At 41.9% G+C, this 20,470-nt stretch overlaps 2 protein-coding genes and 1 long non-coding RNA gene across 3 annotated transcripts in view; 1 reads left to right on the forward strand and 2 right to left on the reverse strand.

The window, feature by feature from the left end:
- LOC306933978 (uncharacterized protein) overlaps positions 1-12,455 on the reverse strand; it is a gene marked incomplete at its 3' end in the record, with an annotated part of 33,665 nt that extends 21,210 nt beyond the window's left edge. The window contains exon 1 of the mRNA XM_079516367.1: positions 12,196-12,455. Within this exon, the coding sequence (XP_079372493.1) occupies positions 12,196-12,427 (232 nt within the window). The 5' untranslated portion in view covers positions 12,428-12,455. The remainder of the gene's footprint in view (positions 1-12,195) is intronic.
- LOC306942145 (uncharacterized protein) lies at positions 203-2,012 on the forward strand. Its single transcript, XM_079527883.1, has 4 exons — positions 203-437; positions 631-802; positions 1,525-1,673; positions 1,762-2,012. Exons 1-4 carry the CDS (start codon positions 272-274, stop codon positions 1,938-1,940), a joined length of 666 nt encoding a protein of 221 aa, XP_079384009.1. The 5' UTR covers positions 203-271; the 3' UTR covers positions 1,941-2,012.
- On the reverse strand, positions 2,855-4,117 carry LOC306936738. The gene is made up of 4 exons (XR_013791524.1): positions 4,055-4,117; positions 3,875-3,941; positions 3,146-3,297; positions 2,855-3,035 (listed from the first exon to the last, which is right to left on the reverse strand). It is a non-coding gene; the product is annotated as an uncharacterized lncRNA (long non-coding RNA).
- Positions 12,456-20,470: the final 8,015 nt, after the last annotated feature.

Consider the following 20,470-nt stretch of genomic DNA (forward strand, 5'->3'; position numbering starts at 1 on the left):
AAGAAGAAAAAGTGCTAAATTGAACTGGCAAGACCTTTTGGGCAAGTAGATCATGACCTGAACTTGCCACAGCTGAAATACGTGACAATCGTGTAGACAATCCCATAATGTCAGTGTCCGTATGTAAATCGTTGCAGTTTATTTATTATCAGAGTTCAACCTAGCGGTGTTCTGTATTTTATGTCTAGGAGTTGGCAAGAAAATCGATGCTCTTGCAAAAACGAGGGGTTGCAAAGAAGTTGGCCCCTGGAAGAAAGGGGTGGTCAACCATATGTATTGGTGTGGCTCCTCATCATCATCTGGGCGAGAGATTGTAGCCAAATGGAAGTCAGTGGCAAATCATGTGCAGGATGTTCACTCGCACGACAATGAGGACTTTCCAGAATGCCTGCATTTGCCTCTTGTGGGTGACCAGGCCAGACACTGGCTCAAACCAAGTATGTCCCAAATGATTTGATGTAACATTGGCAATTAATTTTATTTACACAAACTGATGGTAACATAAATTACATATTATTTAGTTTTTCTGTGTTGCAACTATTACTATCCTTTGAGCCTTTCTGAACTAATCTTGATAAAAATCTCGCATACTGTACTACACCTGAGCCAAGTTATCCTAATGTGTGGCAGGTACGGCTGCATGCGAAAAGTTGACTGATATCATCAAGGCCCCCAGGCTGTTGAAGGATATGGAGAAGATGAGCACTGACTTCCAGACCTCCTCAATCGAGTCCTATCACTCGGTCATACTGAAGTTTGCCCCCAAAAGTGTCGCTTTTTCATTCATCGGGATGATGTGCAGGTATAGTTTATTAGTGGGCAACCAGACTATAATAATTCTAATCCTAAACTTTGATACTCTACTTGTCCCACAGTTTTGATGGCGTCGGGAATGGTGTGCTTGTATTTTGCTAAGAGAAATGTTGTATAGTTTAATTGATATAAATTTTTAACCATCTGCCTCCATCTCACCGTGTTTCCTCTTCTCTCACACCAACTAACTTCATGTCCTCTTTCACTACATCCATAAATCTCCTCTTTGGTCTTCCTCTAGGCCTCCTGCCTGGCAGTTCCAACCTCGACATCCTTCTAACGATATACTCCTGTACATGTCCAAACCATCTCAGACTGGCCTCTCTGGCTTTATCTCCAAAACATCTGACATGCGCTGTCCCTCTGATGTTCCTGAGAACCTCAACATTTTACTCTGTTACCTCCACCTCTAGTCTGCTTCCTGCCTTTTTGACAGTGCAACTGTCTCTAAACCATACAACACCTTCCCTTACATTACATAGCGTCCCTATTTGTACATGTAATTCAACACAAGACATCATTGTTTTCCAATTACGGTAGTCATTAGTCATATATTACAACAGCATTGTAAGCTACTAGCTCTCAACACGTCTCAACGCTTGTTCTGTAGCTCAGCTATTCGACAAAGATTTGGAATAACATTTTCGATATGCAAGACATTGTGAAAATGTGTTTTACATCGCAACTAATGCACTCCTTATCCTTTTTTAGAACTCAGTTGGCAGCCGTTCACTACAATGAGAACTCCAAGCGGATTCAAGCAACAACCAGGGAGGGCGAGCTCAGATGGCACATTCTCTACCCACGGTACAAGCGGGGGGACTACTCAGTGCGACCCTTGAAAACCAATCCCACATTTAGTAAGTTTTTGTATTTTCATAGTGACAAAACTATCAACCCCTCATATTAGATATTGCAAATTTTCACATTATCTTTCTCCTACTGCAGAATATGTTGACGAGCTGCAAGACCTGGTGTTTGATGCTGTGCTGGACCAGCCTGAGACTTACCAGGACTTCCTCAGACAGATCCCGGTTCCTGCTGACCTGTGTTCACAGTTTTACCAACCAGACAAGCAAGAGGCTGTGGCTCGACACACATCACGATTTTTTCTTTCAAATAACTAAGATGATATTTTTGGTCATGTTGATGTGCATTTTCAAACATGCATGCATTACTTAGTAAACGTGAACTTTGGTGCTGTACTTCTGTCTGTTCTTTTTTTTCTCTCTACACCTGTGGTTTTCAACCAGTGGTCTGTGGACCACCAGTGATCCTTGATGTTCCAGGTAATCTAACTGTTGAGTGTACCATGAAAACCGAAAGGACCCCAAAGGGTCTAATTGGTTTCATGTTACGCTCTCGTGAGTTGCATTACTTTACAAGAAGTCTACACAATTAGAGAATGTAGAATAATTGTTATTTTGATCATTTGCCTGTTCTCTCCTATGGTTCCACATCAATACAGCATAGAATAAGAAATCTTATCCAATGACATCAAAACATTCTTTAGTTTTGGGTTTTGGGTCACTTTGCACCTTGACCGTTGTGAGCTTGTACATCTGCTATTTTCTGCTAATGTCAGAAGTCACTGCAGATTGGGGTAACTTCAGTGCCTCCTGCCTGTCAGGGAGAAACCACCTAACTCCAAAATGTTCATTTATCTGGAAATTAAAAATATACATTTTCCAGAAAATAAAGAAAACCTTATATTTTTAAAACAGTGCAATACTGCCTCATCAACATTGGTATTGTGACTTTATATATTGTCAATTACTGTTTTAGCAGGCAGTTTGAAACGCCTTTTAATTACTTTATTTTTTTAACCAACACACAGACGTAAAGGGTGTTCAATAGAATTGATTTATGAAAAAAGAAAATCAAAAACCTAAAATGGAATTAGGTGGTTTGCACTGGTTTCCTCCGGACAGCAACAATATGAAATATTGAAATATATTACTTTACAAACTTCACTAGTGTGGGAACGTATTCTACCAATAAAAAACAGGAATACTTATTTAGTAAAGTAAACATTGCTGGAGAGCAACTTTTATTCAAAGCCAAGGGGGGGCAAAAATCCCTTGTATGGTGAACCAGGAGCATTGGGGAATTCCTGTCTCACCCGGGTCACCACACAGGATGGGAGGACAACTCGGACTTTGTCGCCCAGGTACCCCCAACACCAACGGACGAAGTTCCGATACCCCAGGTGCCTGTAACAACTGCAGAAATGATCTGGTGTTAAATTACTATTTGTAATGGAATACTAGTAGTCTTCCATTGACTACAATATTACACTGAATAAATCTTTGACGGGCACACATGTACTAACTTGTTTAAAATGGGGTCTTCCATTGGTCCATGCTGATGCAGGTATTGGCCATACGCTGCCTGCAGCACAAAAGGGTTCAGTGCTACAGGTGAAAATCCTGGGTGGACAGTCATGCACTGCACCCCCCCAACCTGATCGCATCTGAACATGACCTGTATTTGGAAAGACATGTTTAGTGATTCATAAAATACTAGTGTCTAGTGATACATTTCAATTACTTATCATAATACAAAATGAGTTTGTCTATTTATACTGCAAACATGTATCGACTATGTTGATAGTACAGGTCATGGTATAGGTGGCTGGCCAATATGTGATGCTTTAGTGCATGGGTCGGCAACCTTTTTGACATGTTTTTATTTCCTGATGGTGTGTCATATCAACATGAAGTGGCATCACATTCAAATTCAAAAAGTAATATTTCCAACTGATTTTGATTTTCTAAAAGGCAATACATGTAACATGACATTTATTTTTTATCCTTTAGAAATATTTTCTTTCACTTCAGGATGTAGCCTAATGATCATTTGCATCAGAGCAATAACCCACATAGATCCCAGAAAGAAGTCAGGATGTACTTTATAAATGTGAGTGTAATATATATATATATATATATATATATATATATATATATATATATAAACCTTATTACACTTATGCCAATGATCACCCCCCTCCACTGTGCCAATGTTGGCTCTCCATAGTCATAGACAAATAAGGGGACCATACCTTGGCCACCTCTCTGCAGCAGACGTTTTCCTTTGGGGACAGTATCTCACAATGCCCACATGTGCACCTGTTGGAACAGATACGGTTACTAGATCAACGTGACGTTCATTTTCCAAGTGATTATATCGGTATTTTTATGAGTAGTACGAAATAGTTGGGCAAAGTTGTGTATATATTTACCAATCTGTGTCACCCATCCGATGATCCGCTGCCATAGCTTCACCTCCGACGGCTCCATCGTCGGCTTCCATAGCTGCTGGGCCAGGGCCGCCAGAAGCCATGGGCTCAAATTGGTAGGGCAGTGGTGGACCTGTTGCCCCACTCACTTGATTCCCGTGACCGGGAGATTCTGGGGGGGAGAAATCTTCCACCTCAGGCTCATCTGAATCTTCTCCGGGTGACTGGGGGGGTGAAAAGTCTTCGACTTCTAATGATCCGTCGGTGCTAACTGCGGTTCGGACTGATTCTGTGTCACTATCCATTGCGAGCAACAATAATAATAATAAATACTGGTGTGAACGTGACGTGTGTGAGAGACTGTGTGTGTGTTTGAGAGAGATGGAGAGGGGATGAGCGTGGTGGGTGTGTCTGTAGGTGTATCAATTCAATTAAATTCAAAGGGCTTTATTGGCATGAGAAAACATACGTTTACATTGCCAAAGCAGAAAGAACAATACAGCACTACAATCAAAACAAAAATGATGTACATTTGAAAGTCAGAATCTTCAATATTCATATCTTCATATTTGTCTCCCTTGTGGGAGACAAGTGACCGCGGACCCCCACCTGGGCACGAGACCGACGGGAGCGCGTCCGGGACGGCGGCCCGGTTCGAACGAGATTCCCCCCGTGCGAAACGGACGAGGGACGGCCGAGATAGGGCCGGGGACCCCCGCGGACCCCCTCCGCAGACCCCCGGCGGACCCCCGGCCCTATGGAGGGGCCGGGAGCTCTGGGGCTCCGGTCCCCTGTCCCCTGGCCGCGAGGCCAGAGACCCAGACATCCATGACTCCCAGGGGCGAAACTCTGTTTCGACGAGGATCCGTTTTGGTGTAGAAGAGTGGCGCGAGTCCCTGGCAGAGCCTGGAAGTCTGTCGTAGCCCAGCAGGTCTATCAGTCTAGCCGAAGAGAGTGCCTCACAGCACGGGAGGAGAAAATAAAGTGCCTGGATACGATCTCTGACGGCTTGTTTGTATAACAACTTATATTTTTTAGCGGTAAATATACCATGAAGTTGCGGAATCTGTATTATTTTTTTCCCTACAATACTAGTTTTCATTTTGATTTCAGAAGTCGCATTTTCGAGGCGGACAGCTTTCGGTAGTACATTTAGAAATTAGTATGCACGTTCGACTCCGCCCCCTCCCCCAGAACCACACCTACATTTCAGGTTTGTTTTCGTTTGTCAATTCTGAGCAAAAAGAAAAGAGGGGGGGTGTCCTGAACCTTTAAGTGCAATCTGAAAACAAAGGAAAAACAGCGCCATCTGCATGATGCTCAAAGTTTGGTCTGAGGACCTCAAGGGGTCCTTGAGGAAGTTCCAGGCAGTCCACAGCAAAATATGGAACATTTTACCACTTTAATCCCATTTTATACTTTGAAAATAGCCAATCTACAAGCTCACAAACACGTCCCATTACTGCCCATTTTGAGCTTGTAGATCGGCTATTTTCAAAACATTTTGATAAACATTTCCCTAGCAGAAAATATTTTCATATGGGGGTCTGCAGAATGCATGTCAATGTGGGGGTCCTTGACATGAAAATGTTTGAGAACCACTGGTTTAGAGTTCACAACCCAACCCAAACAAACGAATCATACCCACCACATAACCCCCCCATATACCGACAGCCACCACCTCCATTTTCCTGTAAGCTTCCTACCTGCAAGCCCCCCTATCCCACCATATCACCATCAACACTATATCCACTACTACTACTTCTGAACATGACATGGCTAATATGCTAATTTCAGCAAATTTACATCGATGTCTAGTGGTGAAAGTTGACTATTGTGAGATAAATAATAAAATACATTCATAAATATTAAAATGTTGAAAATATTAACATTTCTGTTCACTTCAGTACCTCCACAGTACTATTGATTTTTAATGTTTGGAGTCTGGTGTTTCACCATATTTAGACTTTAGTTTAGGTATTCTTGACTTCACTCAACTTTATTTCTGTGTGTGAGGTCCTGTGATTTCTGTGTGCTGCAATCACACACAGGTGTGACTGCAGGCAAGGCCATGGAGTCATGCAAAACCACACCCACCTGGGTGAACACAGGTAGGAAAGTGAATTCCCAATGCCTTATATGGGATTGGTGGGGCGGTTCCCTATGGTAATTAGGATGCTAATTAGGATATGTGGGGCGTCTACCTATGATAATTTGAATGAACTGGCGCACCCCTTCAAGTTACGAGGATTTGGATTCATCATCATAAGAACATGCTTACGAACAATTCTGCCTACTTAATAACGTTTCATGAATCTGACTGGACTTCTCTTAGGAATTCACTTAGGAAGAAATGTAAGAGGAAAAGTTAGGAACTTATTGGCGCATGAGGCCCATTGACCTTAGCAAGGCATTTGACACCGTGGACCACCAGGTCTTGCTAAATGTCCTCTCGAATACTGGTTCAAAAGCTACTTATTTGGCCGCACACAGTGTGTTAAATTTGGTGATACACTGTCTGACTCTATCACCCTGGAGAAAGGAGTCCCTCAAGGTTCCATTCTAGGACCTTTGCTTTTTCTGCTGTATGTAAACCATATTTGTAGTCAATCTAAGCATAGTAGGTATCATATGTATGCAGATGACACAATTCTGTATTCCTGTGCCCCCTCACTTGATGTGGCAGTGTCAAACTTGGCCTCTGACTTTGTCTCATTGCAGCATGAACTGCTAAACAGCAAACTGCTACTAAATGGCCACAAAACCAAGGCCATGCTATTTTCTCCATTCATATCTTCATATTTGTCTCCCTTGTGGGAGACAAGTGACCGCGGACCCCCACCTGGGCACGAGACCGACGGGAGCGCGTCCGGGACGGCGGCCCGGTTCGAACGAGATTCCCCCCGTGCGAAACGGACGAGGGACGGCCGAGATAGGGCCGGGGACCCCCGCGGACCCCCTCCGCAGACCCCCGGCCCTATGGAGGGGCTGGGAGCTCTGGGGCTCCGGTCCCCTGTCCCCTGGCCGCGAGGCCAGAGACCCAGACATCCATGACTCCCAGGGGCGAAACTCTGTTTCGACGAGGCTCCGTTTTGGTGTAGAAGAGTGGCGCGAGTCCCTGGCAGAGCCTGGAAGTCTGTCGTAGCCCAGCAGGTCTATCAGTCTAGCCGAAGAGAGTGCCTCACAGCACGGGAGGAGAAAATAAAGTGCCTGGATACGATCTCTGACGGCTTGTTTGTATAACAACTTGTATTTTTTAGCGGTAAATATACCATGAAGTTGCGGAATCTGTATTATTTTTTTCCCTACAATACTAGTTTTCATTTTGATTTCAGAAGTCGCATTTTCGAGGCGGACAGCTTTCGGTAGTACATTTAGAAATTAGTATGCACGCTCGACTCCGCCCCCTCCCCCAGAACCACACCTACATTTCAGGTTTGTTTTCGTTTGTCAATTCTGAGCAAAAAGAAAAGAGGGGGGGTGTCCTGAACCTTTAAGTGCAATCTGAAAACAAAGGAAAAACAGCGCCATCTGCATGATGCTCAAAGTTTGGTCTGAGGACCTCAAGGGGTCCTTGAGGAAGTTCCAGGCAGTCCACAGCAAAATATGGAACATTTTACCACTTTAATCCCATTTTATACTTTGAAAATAGCCAATCTACAAGCTCACAAACACGTCCCATTACTGCCCATTTTGAGCTTGTAGATCGGCTATTTTCAAAACATTTTGATAAACATTTCCCTAGCAGAAAATATTTTCATATGGGGGTCTGCAGAATGCATGTCAATGTGGGGGTCCTTGACATGAAAATGTTTGAGAACCACTGGTTTAGAGTTCACAACCCAACCCAAACAAACGAATCATACCCACCACATAACCCCCCCATATACCGACAGCCACCACCTCCATTTTCCTGTAAGCTTCCTACCTGCAAGCCCCCCTATCCCACCCTTTGCACCACCATATCACCATCAACACTATATCCACTACTACTACTTCTGAACATGACATGGCTAATATGCTAATTTCAGCAAATTTACATCGATGTCTAGTGGTGAAAGTTGACTATTGTGAGATAAATAATAAAATACATTCATAAATATTAAAATGTTGAAAATATTAACATTTCTGTTCACTTCAGTACCTCCACAGTACTATTGATTTTTAATGTTTGGAGTCTGGTGTTTCACCATATTTAGACTTTAGTTTAGGTATTCTTGACTTCACTCAACTTTATTTCTGTGTGTGAGGTCCTGTGATTTCTGTGTGCTGCAATCACACACAGGTGTGACTGCAGGCAAGGCCATGGAGTCATGCAAAACCACACCCACCTGGGTGAACACAGGTAGGAAAGTGAATTCCCAATGCCTTATATGGGATTGGTGGGGCGGTTCCCTATGGTAATTAGGATGCTAATTAGGATATGTGGGGCGTCTACCTATGATAATTTGAATGAACTGGCGCACCCCTTCAAGTTACGAGGATTTGGATTCATCATCATAAGAACATGCTTACGAACAATTCTGCCTACTTAATAACGTTTCATGAATCTGACTGGACTTCTCTTAGGAATTCACTTAGGAAGAAATGTAAGAGGAAAAGTTAGGAACTTATTGGCGCATGAGGCCCATTGACCTTAGCAAGGCATTTGACACCGTGGACCACCAGGTCTTGCTAAATGTCCTCTCGAATACTGGTTCAAAAGCTACTTATTTGGCCGCACACAGTGTGTTAAATTTGGTGATACACTGTCTGACTCTATCACCCTGGAGAAAGGAGTCCCTCAAGGTTCCATTCTAGGACCTTTGCTTTTTCTGCTGTATGTAAACCATATTTGTAGTCAATCTAAGCATAGTAGGTATCATATGTATGCAGATGACACAATTCTGTATTCCTGTGCCCCCTCACTTGATGTGGCAGTGTCAAACTTGGCCTCTGACTTTGTCTCATTGCAGCATGAACTGCTAAACAGCAAACTGCTACTAAATGGCCACAAAACCAAGGCCATGCTATTTTCTCCAAATAGCCTAGTCAATGGGCCTCATGCGCCAATAAGTTCCTAACTTTTCCTCTTACATTTCTTCCTAAGTGAATTCCTAAGAGAAGTCCAGTCAGATTCATGAAACGTTCTTAAGTAGGCAGAATTGTTCGTAAGCATGTTCTTATGATGATGAATCCAAATCCTTGTAACTTGAAGGGGTGTGCCAGTTCATTCAAATTATCATAGGTAGACGCCCCCCATATCCTAATTAGCATCCTAATTACCATAGGGAACCGCCCCACCAATCCCATATAAGGCATTGGGAATTCACTTTCCTACCTGTGTTCACCCAGGTGGGTGTAGTTTTGCATGACTCCATGGCCTTGCCTGCAGTCACACCTGTGTGTGATTGCAGCTCACAGGATAGAAATAAAGTTGAGTGAAGTCAAGAATACCTAAACTAAAGTCTAAATATGGTGGAACACCAGACTCCAAACAAAAAATCAATAATACTGTGGAGGTACTGAAGTGAACAGAAATTTTCACATTTTCAATATTTCAATATTTTCAATATTCATGAATGTATTTTATTATTTATCTCACAATAGTCAACTGGGGGGGGGGGGGTGATGGCGGGGGGGGGTTTATGTGGTGGGTATGGTGCGTTTGTTTGGGTTGGGTTGTGAACTCTAAACCAGTGGTTCTCAAACATTTTCATGTCAAGGACCCCCAAATTGACATGCATTCTGCAGACCCCCATATGAAAATATTTTCTGCTAGGGTAATGTTTTGAAGATTTATCAAAATGTTTTGAAAATAGCCGATCTACAAGCTCAAAATGGGCCGTAATGGGACGCGTTTGTGAGCTTGTAGATTGGCTATTTTCAAAGTATAAAATGGGATTAAAGTGGTAAAATATTCCATATTTTGCTGTGGACTGCCTGGAACGTCCTCAAGGACCCCTTGAGGTCCTCAGACCAAACTTTGAGCATCATGCAGATGGCGCTGTTTTCCCTTTATGTTTTCAGATTGCACTTAAGAACGAAAAAGGCACCCTAAGAGTGCTCCACAGTGTGCGTAGATTCTGTTCTTACCTACGAACAAATCACAGCTAAGAAAAGATTGAGGGATCCCAAAACCTTCTTAAAAACTTCCTAAGTGGGTCTAAGAACAAATTTCCTCTTAAGAACTTCTTAAGAACGGTTGGCGCATGAGGCCCAATGTCCCCTCAAATATCACCACTCTGGATGGAGTATCCATCGAATGGGTTGAGTTGTATAAATATCTTGGGATCTGGTTGGACAACAAGTTAAACTTCAAACACCACATTGACGCCTTGGCAACAAAGCTTAAGTTCACGCTGAGTTTCTTCTACAGAATGAAGTCCTACTTTTCGAATAAGTAAGTATCCTTGATGAGCCATGAGGCCCATAGGGCAGGAGCCTATCTCCTGTTTCTGTAGCGTGAGGCAGCTTGATGTACAAGTACACCCCCTGGACATGACGCTAGTATGTCGCAGGGACTTACCCCCAATCCAACCCTTGATGCTGAGTGTCAAGCAGGGAGGCACTGGGTCCCATTTTTTAGAGTCTTTGGTATGACCCGGCCGGGGATTGAACCCCGACCTCCCAGTATCAGGGCGGACACTAACCACAAGGCCACTGAGCTACTTTTCGAATGCTTCTCTCAAAAAGCTGGTTACAGGCCTCTTCCTGTCGCAGCTTGATTATGGCGATACTGTCTACCGCTTTGCTAGTTCCTCAACTCTGAGCAAACTTGACCCCCTGTTTCATGCTGCATTGAGGTTCATAACCAATTCCCCCTATAGGACTCATCACTGTACTCTGTACGCCCTAGTGGGTTGGTATTCCTTAACGTCTCGCAGGTTGCTACATTGGTATATTCTCATTTATAAAGCCATTCTTGGTAATCTCCCAAGTTACATTGGTTCTAAATTTGAACTTGTCCAAAACGCTCAACCTCAGATCAAATGCTTGGTTACGCTATGTCGTGCCCCCAACTAAATCTGAGGCTGGAAAAAAAAAAGCATTGCTTATTTCGGACCCTGGTCTTGGAATGACCTACAGACCAGACTCAAACTGGCTGCTGTGATTCCCCTAGTGAGCTTTAAAAGGATTGCCATGGGCACACTTCCCATGCACTGCTCCTGCTTTGACGTATAGCAAATGTCTGCTTGCTTTTTAGTCTACTAAGCAATGCTTAGTTTTTATTTATTAGTCCTTATTGGTCACGTTACTAAACGTTCCTGTTCTCCCTTTGAGCTTCTGAGCAGTGGGTACTGTGTTTATGAGCATTGTATGTCTGTCCTGTTTTTTTGTTGTGTATTTTTTTTGTTACTGGCAGAGATGTGTCACTTATTTTGCCTCTTGTCTTGGCCAGTTCACACTTGTAAAAGAGACTTCAGTCTCAATGTGGTTTTTACTGGTTAAATAAAAGGTTAAAAAAAATGATGATTTCCTGCATTCAGCACCCAACCGAGTAGCGCCGAAAATGCCGCTGGAGGATAATTTCACAGAGTCCGCAAGTGAAGAACCACTTTTAGAATGCTTTGAATTCAGCCAGTGGGAGCGGGACCAAATATTTGGAACAGAGTCCTTGTTTGACCTTCCAATAGGTGAATTCGATTTGTTCAAACTGTAAAATCTATCCAGACGCAAAACCAAAATTAATTTGCATATAGTCACTTTGAGTGAGTATGTGCGCAAAGGTGACATCCCATTTGGCCTAAGATACAATCAAATCCTTCCTTCTAAAGTTTTTCTGTTATTGCACAAGTATGAACTGAGCAAATCTGCACCATTCTAAGTCAATAAAGTAGTATGTAATAGCATGGAAAAGTCACTGTTTACAAGCTTGTCATGTCACTCTAGCAAAGTGATTGATCTGTGTCTGTCTGTCTATATCCCTCACTTGCCCCACAACAGGACGCCGGCCTCCCAAATGACAAATGTTTACACCCTCCCCCCACATTCTGCTGGGCCCTATAGCGCCACCATTTGGCCAAAGGCTGTGGGCTTCGACTCGAGTCTGTACCGTTTGGCATAAGCCCTAGTATACCATATTGCCAAGTTTCGCGAAAACCGTCCGCACGGTTAAGCCAGAACTGCTATTGTTGGCGGAAGAAAGAAGAAAAAGAACCAACCTGCTCTGTGTAGTCTGATGTGTGGCTGTAGAATCGCGTCCAACCGTTTGTTCTGTTTCTCCAGCAGAGTTTCTAGTGTCTCCATCTCTCTCTGGAAGAGGTTGAATATGAACTCTCCCACCTCGCTGAGGCGCTCCAGCACAAACATTCGGACCTTAAGCGTCACACTACAAACATCATCGCCAAGCGGTTTGTCCAAAACGCACAATATCTCCTCTCCCACCGACGTCATGTGTTCATTTATCTTCAGCCGTACAGACTCCATTTGACTCGTTTTACCTCCGTTATGTGACATTTTCACCAACTGTAATATACTAATATGTGTAATATACGTATAAGCCTATAGTGACTAATATAGTGTGTAAACTTATCTGTTCATACGTCGAGGATCACAACAAAGCGGTCCCGCTTCACGATTCCACAGCACTGTTCTTTTGGCAAATCTAAGTGAGCAAATATAAGACTTCCGGGGGACGATCTCTTCAAAATAAGAGTACCCTCTAGAGTATTGAAAAAAAGATTAATTTGCACATTAAAACTATAAATTAAGCATTTAAACGATGCTATAGGACACACATTATGTTTCTGTGTAAAAATAAGTAATAAGTAATGTTTCTGTGTAAAGATAAGTAATTAAAAAGTTATCTAAATGGATAAATGCTATTCACTGGAGAGCATGGACTTTATAAAGTGGACGCTGGACAAAAATCCCTGCTATGTTTCGACTAGTGTGACATATGCACGCGTCCGGGGAGACCTCCTCTACAACACCACACTGTCCGCTAAGCAGCAGAGGTGTAAAACAAAAATTGGCACCAGGTCAGATGTAAAAAATCTTAAAAAAACTTCCCATTTCCAGACTACAGTGGACTAAAGTGGACGCTGGACAAAAATCCCTGCTATGTTTCGACTAGTGTGACATATGCACGCGTCCGGGGAGACCTCCTCTACAACACCACACTGTCCGCTAAGCAGCAGAGGTGTAAAACAAAAATTGGCACCAGGTCACAGGTCAAAAAACATAAAAAAACTTCCCATTTCCAGACTACAGTGGACTAAAGTGGACGCTGGACAAAAATCCCTGCTATGTTTCGACTAGTGTGACATGCACGCGTCCGGGGAGACCTCCTCTACAACACCACACTGTCCGCTAAGCAGCAGAGGTGTAAAACAAAAATTGGCACCAGGTCAGATGTAAAAAAACTTAAAAAAACGTCCCATTTCCAGACTACAGTGGATTAAAGTGGACGCTGCACAAAAATCCCTGCTATGTTTCGACTAGTGTGACATATGCACGCGTCCGGGGAGACCTCCTCTACAACACCACACTGTCCGCTAAGCAGCAGAGGTGTAAAACAAAAATTGGCACCAGGTCACAGGTCAAAAAACATAAAAAAAACTTCCCATTTCCAGACTACAGTGGACTAAAGTGGACGCTGGACAAAAATCCCTGCTATGTTTCGACTAGTGTGACATGCACGCGTCCGGGGAGACCTCCTCTACAACACCACACTGTCCGCTAAGCAGCAGAGGTGTAAAACAAAAATTGGCACCAGGTCAGATGTAAAAAAACTTAAAAAAACGTCCCATTTCCAGACTACAGTGGATTAAAGTGGACGCTGCACAAAAATCCCTGCTATGTTTCGACTAGTGTGACATATGCACGCGTCCGGGGAGACCTCCTCTACAACACCACACTGTCCGCTAAGCAGCAGAGGTGTAAAACAAAAATTGGCACCAGGTCACAGGTAAAAAAACATAAAAAAAACTTAGCGGACAGTGTGGTGTTGTAGAGGAGGTCTCCCCGGACGCGTGCATATGTCACACTAGTCGAAACATAGCAGGGATTTTTGTCCAGTGTCCACTTTAGTCCACTGTAGTCTGGAAATGGGAAGTTTTTTTAAGTTTTTTTACATCTGACCTGGTGCCAATTTTTGTTTTACACCTCTGCTGCTTAGCGGACAGTGTGGTGTTGTAGAGGAGGTCTCCCCGGACGCCTGCATATGTCACACTAGTCGAAACATAGCAGGGATTTTTGTCCAGCGTCCACTTTAGTCCACTGTAGTCTGGAAATGGGAAGTTTTTTTATGTTTTTTTACCTGTGACCTGGTGCCAATTTTTGTTTTACACCTCTGCTGCTTAGCGGACAGTGTGGTGTTGTAGAGGAGGTCTCCCCGGACGCGTGCATATGTCACACTAGTCGAAACATAGCAGGGATTTTTGTCCAGTGTCCACTTTAGTCCACTGTAGTCTGGAAATGGGAAGTTTTTTTAAGATTTTTTACATCTGACCTGGTGCCAATTTTTGTTTTACACCTCTGCTGCTTAGCGGACAGTGTGGTGTTGTAGAGGAGGTCTCCCCGGATGCGTGCATATGTCACACTAGTCGAAACATAGCAGGGATTTTTGTCCAGCGTCCACTTTAGTCCACTGTAGTCTGGAAATGGGAAGTTTTTTTAAGTTTTTTTACCTGTGACCTGGTGCCAATTTTTGTTTTACACCTCTGCTGCTTAGCGGACAGTGTGGTGTTGTAGAGGAGGTCTCCCCGGACGCCTGCATATGTCACACTAGTCGAAACATAGCAGGGATTTTTGTCCAGCGTCCACTTTAGTCCACTGTAGTCTGGAAATGGGAAGTTTTTTGATATTTTTTTACCTGTGACCTGGTGCCAATTTTTGTTTTACACCTCTGCTGCTTAGCGGACAGTGTGGTGTTGTAGAGGAGGTCTCCCCGGACGCGTGCGTATGTCACACTAGTCGAAACATAGCAGGGATTTTTGTCCAGCGTCCACTTTAGTCCACTGTAGTCTGGAAATGGGAAGTTTTTTTATGTTTTTTTACCTGTGACCTGGTGCCAATTTTTGTTTTACACCTCTGCTGCTTAGCGGACAGTGTGGTGTTGTAGAGGAGGTCTCCCCGGACGCCTGCATATGTCACACTAGTCGAAACATAGCAGGGATTTTTGTCCAGTGTCCACTTTAGTCCACTGTAGTCTGGAAATGGGAAGTTTTTTAAAGTTTTTTTACATCTGACCTGGTGCCAATTTTTGTTTTACACCTCTGCTGCTTAGCGGACAGTGTGGTGTTGTAGAGGAGGTCTCCCCGGACGCGTGCATATGTCACACTAGTCGAAACATAGCAGGGATTTTGTCCAGCATCCACTTTATTAAGTCCATGCACTCCAGTGAATGGACTTGGGCACTCCAGTGCATGGACTTGGGCATTTATCCATTTAGATAACTTTTTTACGTTATTTAATTACTTATTTTTACACAGAAACATAATGTGTGTCTTCACAATAACTGTAATGTAATAACAATACTAATAATGTAATGTAATAATTATGTAATTAACCACGCTTTTATTCTGAAAGCAACCGGATGTCTTAAATTTGCTAGCTCTCTGGCAGGAAGTTCTAGATTTGCCAAAAGAACGGAGCCCGATTCCACCATTACGCTGAAAAACAACACGTGGGGTGACGTGACCGGACGTGAGGCATTCACTTCCGGGTCAACGTGTTACAAGCATGCGCCGCCCACCGGCAAAGGATCACTGCTGCCCATAGATATATGCTGCTGCTTTTCGCCATCTGGTGGAGGAGGTGTGTAACTGTTAAAATGGATGGATGAATATGGCCTAGCTGCCTTCCACGTGAAAGTTACACAAACATATGCCCGCTTTAATTACTTCAGTATATTAGCAGCTTCAAAGTAGCCTATAAACATTTTATTTACTTTTTTATGCCAAATATACGTATTTGTATTTAAGTTCATAAAGTTAACCAAGTCGGTAACACTTGCAGATAAGGGTCATGAAATAATGATTAACTCATGATTAACTAATACATTAGTTAAGCATTAGTTAATCATTATTTCATCATGAATTAATGATGACTTCATCATGAATTAACTGTAGTTAGTTAATCATGATTCATGGCATTCATGATTTCATTTATAGATCAGATTTTTTCGCCCAAATCTATGCCCACGATGAGTGCTCAAAGGCGGGTATAGGTTTAGTCAGCAGACGGTCTCTCTGGAGGTCCTTCCTGGTTGTCCCCAAGGGTATTTTTTCTCAATTCTATGCCCACGATGAGTGCTCAAAGGTGGGTAGGGGTCCCTGGTGTTTTATGGATCATTTTTTGACTCACCCATTTTGCTCAAATCTATACCCAGGATGAGTGCTCATAGACGGGTAGGATTAGTGAGCAGACTCGGCCTCTCTGGAGGTAATTTTTCTCAATTCTATGCCCACGATGAGTGCTCAAAAGTGGGTAGGGGTCTGTCCGAAGCTCTCCCTGCATGGTGCTTTATGGATCATTTTTGGACTCCCCCATTTTGCCCAAATCTATACCCAGGATGAGTGCTCAAAGGTGGGTACCCCTACCCACCTAAACCACCTGGTGTTTTATGGATCATTTTTGGACTCCCCCATTTTGCCCAAATCTATACCCAGGATGAGTGCTCATAGACGGGTAGGGTTAGTGAGCAGACTCGGTCTCTCTGGAGGTAATTTTTCTCAATTCTATGCCCACGATGAGTGCTCAAAGGTGGGTAGGGGTCTGTCCGGAGCTCTCCCTGGTGCTTTATGGATCATTTTTGGACTCCCCCATTTTGCCCAAATCTATACCCAGGATGAGTGCTCATAGGTGGGTAGCGGTTAGTGAGCAGACTCTGTCTCTCTGGAGGTATTGTTTCTCAATTCTATGCCCACGATGAGTGCTCAAATGTGGGTAGGGGTCTCTCCGGAGCTCTCCCTGGTGCTTTATGGATAATTTTGGACTCCCCTCTTCAGAGGTCTCCCTGGTAGTTTATGGGTCATTTCTGGACATTATCATCATCATGAACTAGCTGTAGTTAATAGTTAGTTAATGGTTATTTGTACCCCAAAGTAAAGTGACAACATTTTCATCATGAACTAATCATGAACTAGCTGTAGTTAATGGATATTTGCACCCCAAAGTAAAGTGACAACATTTTCATCATGAACTAGCTGTAGTTAATAGTTAGTTAATGGATATTTGTACCCCAAAGTAAAGTGACAACATTTTCATCATTAACTAATCATGAACTAGCTGTAGTTAAGGTTATTTGTACCCCAAAGTAAAGTGACAAAATTTTCATCATGAACTAATCATGAACTAGCTGTAGTTAATGGATATTTGCACCCCAAAGTAAAGTGACAACATTTTCATCATGAACTAGCTGTAGTTAATAGTTAGTTAATGGATATTTGCACCCCAAAGTAAAGTGACAACATTTTCATCATGAACTAGCTGTAGTTAATAGTTAGTTAATGGATATTTGTACCCCAAAGTAAAGTGACAACATTTTCATCATGAACTAGCTGTAGTTAATAGTTAGTTAATGGATATTTGTACCCCAAAGTAAAGTGACAACATTTTCATCATTAACTAATCATGAACTAGCTGTAGTTAAGGTTATTTGTACCCCAAAGTAAAGTGACAACATTTTCATCATGAACTAATCATGAACTAGCTGTAGTTAATGGATATTTGCACCCCAAAGTAAAGTGACAACATTTTCATCATGAACTAGCTTGGTTAATAATAGTTAATGGATATTTGTACCCCAAAGTAAAGTGACAACATTTTCATCATGAACTAGCTGTAGTTAATAGTTAGTTAATGGATATTTGCACCCCAAAGTAAAGTGACAACATTTTCATCATGAACTAGCTGTAGTTAATAGTTAGTTAATGGATATTTGTACCCCAAAGTAAAGTGACAACATTTTCATCATGAACTAGCTGTAGTTAATAGTTAGTTAATGGATATTTGTACCCCAAAGTAAAGTGACAACATTTTCATCATTAACTAATCATGAACTAGCTGTAGTTAAGGTTATTTGTACCCCAAAGTAAAGTGACAACATTTTCATCATGAACTAATCATGAACTAGCTGTAGTTAATGGATATTTGCACCCCAAAGTAAAGTGACAACATTTTCATCATGAACTAGCTTGGTTAATAATAGTTAATGGATATTTGTACCCCAAAGTAAAGTGACAACATTTTCATCATGAACTAGCTGTAGTTAATAGTTAGTTAATGGATATTTGTACCCCAAAGTAAAGTGACAACATTTTCATCATGAACTAATCATGAACTCTTGATTAACTAATCATGAAGTAATCATGAACTGGAAATTCAAAATCAATATAAATAATAGTGAAATGCAATACTAACAATACAATACAATCTGAATCCAAAATTACAATTACAAGCCACCTTCAATATTGCCATTTTTTATTTACAGCCACACCCTCCCCCCACACAGAAAACTAAAAACAAAATGTGATGTATATCAATAACAAAGTGTTAAATGGCCACTTATTACCAAATAGACAGCAGTAATATGAAAAATAACAAACAAAAAGAAAAGCCAGCAAAAATATGAAAACCCTTAGTTCCGTTGTCATTGGGGCTCTTTCATCTGAATTGTGACATTGTTCGATTGGTCTTTTTCCTACCACACAAACCGTGAGGGAGGGGAATCAATGTTGCACCATCAGTGTCCAGACTTGGATCCGTTAGCTTGCCATCCAATATGCACTGGGAATTTATCTGGGGAATTGTTGGGTATGGAGAATGTGGAGCCTCACATGGACCTGGGCTCCTCAGTGGATGGGAAGGGAAGCGCTGTCCTCTTCTCCATGTGCTCCAGGGGATGAAGATGGGGATCACCCAATCTAAAAAAAAACTGACCTATGGTAGATCGGACAAGATCCAATAGCATGTTATTCACACACTCTGTGTAAAATGTTTTTAAATCCCCATGAATTAGTAAAAATTAACACCTTTTTAACTTGCATTAATTAGCTTAATCATTTTCTTTTTATAGTAATCATTTCAAATACATTGAAAACCATTCAAAATAATTCAAAGTACTTATTTTCTTTTACAATGTTTCAAATATTCACTATATTCAATGAACTGTTCCTTTTCCACAAAAATACTATGAAATGCTCCTTTACGTATCACAATGCAATGAGTTAAATTGCATAAAGTGCACATTCAATCGCTTTACAGGGTGTTTTGTGCAGTAACTGAGGTATTCATGACTCAAATGTGCTTAGTATATCTCTCCCTGGCTAGCATCAGGTGAGAGATGCACTAAAAATGTACATTCAATCACCATAACCCAAAATACTCATGTACAGGAATAAGTGTTTCAAAATGTAAAACACCATTTAAGATAACCATCTTTGTTCTACATTGTCTCACTCACCACTGATCAATGAATGAATGGGCTCAGACTGCAATGTCACCTGTACTACTGGCTGCTCAGTGATTTGCAATACTCGCTCTCACACTGCTCTGCAAAGTTCAAAATGACACAATATACAAATCAGGAGTTGTCTAACAACATTAAGAATGTGGATGATTTGAATTGGAAGATAATTTTTTAGTCTTACCAAGTGGATTGCAAAGATTGTTCCTCTGTGTGTGTTTACAACAACACATGAAGAACCAGCCATGTGTTCAATTGAACAGGAAAGGGGAGTTTTCCTGCTTAAATACTGACAGGAAGTGGAATCACTGGTAGGCTGGACATAAATGCTTACAGGCTCACTGATTGGCCACTTAGGTTAGCAATCACAGAGCCAGGTAATTTTAACCCTTTGCAAAAACGTGTTAGACATCCTGTTTGTTTGTTTGTTTGTTTTCCCTTTCATGTATATAGCTTCTTGGCATTTTAATCAGACTTGTAGAGCAACATTTTAGATATATTGTATATAACTTAAATGCATTCATTCACTGTAAAAAAAATCACTGAAATGAACGTATGTATCCTATTAACTATTTTTTAATTCAGCCGACCCAGGCTTGAAAGCAGGCAGCCAATTTACAAGTGTTAAAAACGATCTAAAATGCTTTTGAAATAACACACATTTAAGTTCTAAAATGTTGCTCCACAAGTCTGTTTAAAATACAAAACAAGCTATTTACATGAAAGAGAAAAAATGCAAAACAAACAGGGTGTCTAACAGGTTTTAAAGGATTAAAATTACCTGGCTCTGTGATTGCCAGTGGCCAATCAGTGAGCCTGTAAGCATTTGTGTCCAGCCTACCAGTGATTCTACTTCCTGTTAGTATTTAAGCAGGAAAACGTCCTTTTCCTGTTCAATTGAACACATGGCTGGTTCTTCATGTGCTCTTGTAAACAAACACAGAGATACAATCTTTTGCAATCTGCCTGGTAAGACTAAAACATAATCTTCCAATTCAAATCATTCACATTCTTAATGTTGTTAG

This window comes from Electrona antarctica, assembly GCF_951216825.1.
Source record: "Electrona antarctica genome assembly, chromosome: 2".
NCBI classification, from domain to species: domain Eukaryota; kingdom Metazoa; phylum Chordata; class Actinopteri; order Myctophiformes; family Myctophidae; genus Electrona; species Electrona antarctica.